The sequence below is a fragment of the Montipora capricornis genome, chromosome 10 (genome assembly GCF_036669925.1).
Source record: "Montipora capricornis isolate CH-2021 chromosome 10, ASM3666992v2, whole genome shotgun sequence".
Taxonomy (NCBI): Eukaryota; Metazoa; Cnidaria; class Anthozoa; order Scleractinia; family Acroporidae; genus Montipora; species Montipora capricornis.
Window position 1 is genome coordinate 60,381,373 of NC_090892.1, and position 4,992 is coordinate 60,386,364.

At 39.7% G+C, this 4,992-nt stretch overlaps 1 protein-coding gene across 1 annotated transcript in view; it reads right to left on the reverse strand.

Moving 5' to 3' along the window:
- The window catches only part of LOC138022150 (uncharacterized), a 1,762-nt gene extending 1,453 nt beyond the window's left edge, over nucleotides 1–309 (reverse strand). Inside the window, exons 1-2 of the mRNA XM_068869183.1 lie at nucleotides 284–309; nucleotides 1–168 (exon numbers count right to left, since the gene is read on the reverse strand). The exon at nucleotides 1–168 is cut by the window's left edge and continues 78 nt beyond it. Of these exons, the coding sequence (XP_068725284.1) occupies nucleotides 1–168; nucleotides 284–302 (187 nt within the window). The 5' untranslated portion in view covers nucleotides 303–309. The remainder of the gene's footprint in view (nucleotides 169–283) is intronic.
- Nucleotides 310–4,992: the final 4,683 nt, after the last annotated feature.

Here is a 4,992-nt window from a genome sequence, read left to right on the forward strand (position 1 = left end):
GTGGCGAAATGTTAGCCCTGTGACCCATTATGCCGTCCATTTTATCGAAGAATTTCCATTTTCGCTCTCGAGCTCTCCCACTCTTCTTTGTTTTATTTTTCTCCTGTTTATACTTTTGACGAAGTTTCCGTATTTTGCTTATAATCGCCTTTACATCACATTTGACGCCTATTGAAAATAGAAGAGACGCTGTCTTTTACAAGTATTTCATTTTCTATAAACAATTCTCAGAAATATTGACACTGATTGATCCGTGAATGTCGTATAAAACTAGGTTTCCTACCTTGTTGCTCAAGTTGCATTTGTAGAGTCTTGTACACTGACATTTTCTCCTTCGGAGTTTTAGCATTATCCAAGGAAAATTGAATAGTTTCCTCAGCCCAAAAGTCCATTAACTTTCCTACCTCCTCGTCAGTCCACTTCCCTTTCTCCGCCATTTTGAATCTACTACAACTGCGTTGTGGAGCTGTAACATGCGCAGATTGATCAGAAATTGGCTTCTAGGCAAGCGGGAACGTTTACACTTCTTTAAAACGGGCAAGGTGCCAGTTTTCGTCCTTGCCTTACCGATTTCTTCAAAAACGGGTCAACCTCTAAACGTGGTCCCAAAACCGAAAATTAAATTGGTACGGTAAGGCATCCTTTGCCGGTTTACACTAAACAATTTACCCCTGCCTTGCCTAGAGTAAAAATTACGCTTGCCAGCTTTCATCCTTGCCTTGCTGTTTTTTCCTGTCGTGTAAATGGGGTTTCAAAAGTCAGAGCAAGAGACAAAGGGAGAGAGAGGTGTTAATCTCGACACATTTGTTGGGCCGACTTCCTCATAAAGTTTTTAACGACGACAAATATCGCAAATTACTTTAAATTAATGGAAAATTATTTCTTTATTCTCTTTATTTCAAATTAATTTAAAGAGGTAAATTATATCTTAACTTTCAGGCTATCGAGATGCAACTTGTTTTGCCTGAAATACACTTTTCTCAACAGCAACGGTGAATTGGTTCTTTTCTGATTTTAAAGCAATCCATTTTTAAGTTTTATACTTATGGAACTCGATAACTGAGGAATAAAACTCAACAGCTATTACACCTTCGAACATCTGCTTCCCTAATTCTCCGGTTAAACATGAAACGTTAGTGATGTATTGGTGTATTTGTTAATTTAAAAACAGGCAAATTATTTCTTAACTTTCAGGCTACCGAGATGCAACTTGTTTTGCCTGGCATACACTTTTCTCAACAGCAACGGTAAATTGGTTCTTTTCTGATTTTAAAGCAATCCATTTTTCAGTTTTATACTTATGGAACTCGATAACTGAGGAACTGGGAAATTTAGAATGCCCAATTGTAGCTGTGTAAAATTTCATTCCGGGCTAATTGATTTCTCAGCTTGTCACAGGCAGGCACATACAATATGAATCACAGACTTATCAATTTCCTGCTATCATGATATCCTGCTCCTGTCTGACCTTGTAGCTCAGTCGGTAGAGCGGCGGAGATCTAACCCGAAGGTCGTAGGTTCAATTCCCATCCTGGTCAGAGTTTTTCTCTGTCCTTGAGTGGGCCCATTTCCATCACATGGTTCATATGGGATAGAAATCGAGCACTTCACATTACACTCTATTCAGTTAACTCTGTTTGAAATAGATTTGTGTTCCCCACAAAATTCATCTTGCCCCTAAATATGGTCATTCAATAAAAAATTAACTACTTTTTTCTGCTTAACGTAAGTTCACAGTACAATCTGATCGATCCTGAATGCTTTAACACTTTTCTGTGTTGATGGATATCTACACCGTCAGGAGACGTCCAGCCGAGAATTCCTGAGTCGGCTTAAGCTCCTCATGGTTTGTAAATATAATTAAAAAAGGTGCCAAAATTGGGGGTGGCTATCCACCCTATCCACCCCTGAAGCGTGTCAAACGAAAGTCTTTGGGTTTAAGCCGCGAACCAAACCGAGAGAACCAAAATCCTCGTAGCCTGAAGATTCTAACTACTGCTCCTTGCAGCAGCACCTATTTGTTGAAGATGGACAGGCGTCATCGTTTTGCGGGCAGGGTTGATATCCAGGTGGGCACGGATCCTTGTGAAACGAGCAAACACTGTCTGGGAAGTCGCAACGTGGACTCTTCGGAATTTCTTCTGGGACTATTTGAGAAAATTATTTACATTTTACATGTTAGCATTCGGACTTAATGCTTCAAAAAGGTATAGTGTACACAAGGCAAGGATAGTTGTACAAGCCTGCACAAAAGCGAAGGACTCTGGGGTCTAGAGTGAAGTCGAGTTCTTTTAAGTGCGCATGCTCAGAACTACTTTTTTGTTTTAACAAGTTCGCAGATAGAGCAGTTTTCAATTGAGTGTCGTAAAACCAAAACCAAAGTAATTACTCTGGCCAATCAAAAAGGTCGGGGACAATCCAGTAAACCAATCAAAACTCGAAGTAATTACACGTAGCCGACACAAAGCGCGGGAAAATGTGCACGTGCGAGCCACGATTGGTTTTGGTTTCACATCTGATTGGTTGAAAAACTGACGCGAGAACTTTGAACCAATCAATGAGTGAAGTAATCATAAACGAAAGTAATTCACTAATTACTTTCGACACTCAATTGAAATCCACTCTAAACATTTACTAGTTTAATTAAGCCTGGTTCTCATATGCCGCCGATGCACCTGCGATATGGCCGCCGGCACTGCCTCGGATACTGTTCCGATATGAGAACAGAAGTCGCCGGCAATATTGGCCATCTCAGTCCTTACCGCCAGCATGCCTGCGAAGTTGACTTGAGTTCAACTTCGCAGGCATGCCGGCGGTAAAGCTCTGCGATGGCTCCAGTTGCCGGCGGCGCATGTTCTCATTCGTCTGAGAAGTATCCCAGGTGATACCGGCAGCTACGTCGCAGATACATCGGCGGCATATGAGAACCAGGCTTTATACACATGCCAAAATTTCAGCGCTTTGACTGGTTGAGAGCACGTTAAATAATCCCGAACAGAGTGCAGATAAGTGAAATTAGTGAAATGTATATTAAAAATTACTCGTGCTTATTACTTCAAAATTGCACTCGAAATCTGCAAAATGTGAGAGAGGGAAGCTAGGGAATGAGAAAAACCATAATATTTTTCCCTCTCCTTTTAAATAAAATGTAAATATGCGGAATTTCTTGAAAATGACCACAACGGTCGAAACGTCATTTTTTAATTCCTTTTTTGTTTGTTTTTTCGTATGGACACAACTCGACGTTTGCTTGGGCTTAAAACTAGTCACTTTTGCCGAGTTTCTCTCTGGGTCCTGTAACAGTGGAAAAAGGGGCTTTAAATTAACTCCGGCCATTGACTCCTGAAGCACTCCCATTGACAAGTAAAATCTATTTAGTCTAGCTCACTCCTAGGAGTTTATGGGTTAATGTAAACAATGTTTGAACTTGACATTTGCTCTTGGAAGCAACTATAATTTCTCTCCTCATCTTATCTTAGATCTTAAGTCTTCTCGGATAAGGACTATTATTAAATTTTCAACCTCGGTTAATGCATTTCTCGTGCTTTGATTGGTTTACTCAATCTCGGTTATCAGCTCATATCCCTTAGTTTGACCTTATATGGTTAAACGGTTTTAACATCAACGGTTAAACAAAATCGAACGGATGTTGAAAGAAAGCCGTTTGCCCAGGCCTTCACGAACTAAAAAAGAGCTGGAATTGACTGCATTAATAAAAAACGGCAAGAAGGATTTTCCTGTTGTGTTAGGGCCATTTCAAATTTATCAAACAAACTTACCTTCGCAAGTGTCTCCCTTCCACGGAAGCAAACAAGAGCAATAAAATGCTTTTATTTCCTTGTCATACAGACAACGACCTCCATTTCGGCAGCTTGTCATCAGACAGCCCTCGAAATAATAATATTTACACCATTTTCTGTGATAATTAACGCGGCAACTTTCATTTCACACTTTAATAACAGTGATCTGTAATCTGTAATCCGCTTAAGTATAATATAGATAAGAATATATATCATATACCCTACCTTCAAAACCAGTAAGAAATTAAAGTCCGGTTGATCTTCTAGCTCGGCGTTTCCATTGTCAGGCAAAATTAGATGTTCATTAAGTTCACACCCGTTGTTAGACTTCCTAAAGTTTGCTGAAGAACAACGCGAATCCCTCAGACATATTAAGGTACACGACAGTTCACTAGTAGAGGCGGAAGTCGCGAAATTGTAACCCACTAGGCGCTTATTTTCTCGAAGTACAAAATATGCTGAACTTGAAAAGGAATTGTGGTCCGCGATATCACGACCTACAATGTGTACAGTTACAAAAATAAGAAGAAATGTGATGAATACGACCATCACTTTTTGGTAGTTTTGTAGCGTTTTGCTACCCACTGCAATATTCACAAGATTCAAAGGACTTGCTTCTATATATTTTACGGGAAGAACAGCGTAATGTTGAAACCGAGAGAAAAAATCAGGATGCGGACAAAAGACCCTAACATAAGGGTGACCGTCGAATTTAATGAACATACTGTTCGGCACTTTTTTGCGAGAAATGTTATCTACCCCACGTGTTTACCTATACGTCATATAGATAAATTTCAATAAGGCAACGAACTAAACGTTTGGTAAGAATTTTCTGGAAATACGTTGTGTGTGATATTCGTCGCCATCAATTACGCGGTTCAAATTGTCCAAGGTTAGCCTGAGGTCTTCGTTTTGGTGTCTTCATCACTAATGACCACCATTAATATCATTCCTGTTATTTTTTTTTTGTTTGTTTTTTTTTTGGCCTTTGTTTTGTTTCTGATATGGATGGGATTTCCTCTGTGTTGCAAAAAACTCTTTTCAAGAAATAAATAATGTGAAATGCAGTTGAAGGGATCAGCGACCGATGAAAGACATTCTGCCACTGCATGATATCAGACTCTTTCAACCCTAACTTGTCATAGGGAAGGAGTTTCTTTTATTACAGCGACACAGAAACGACACCTTTCAG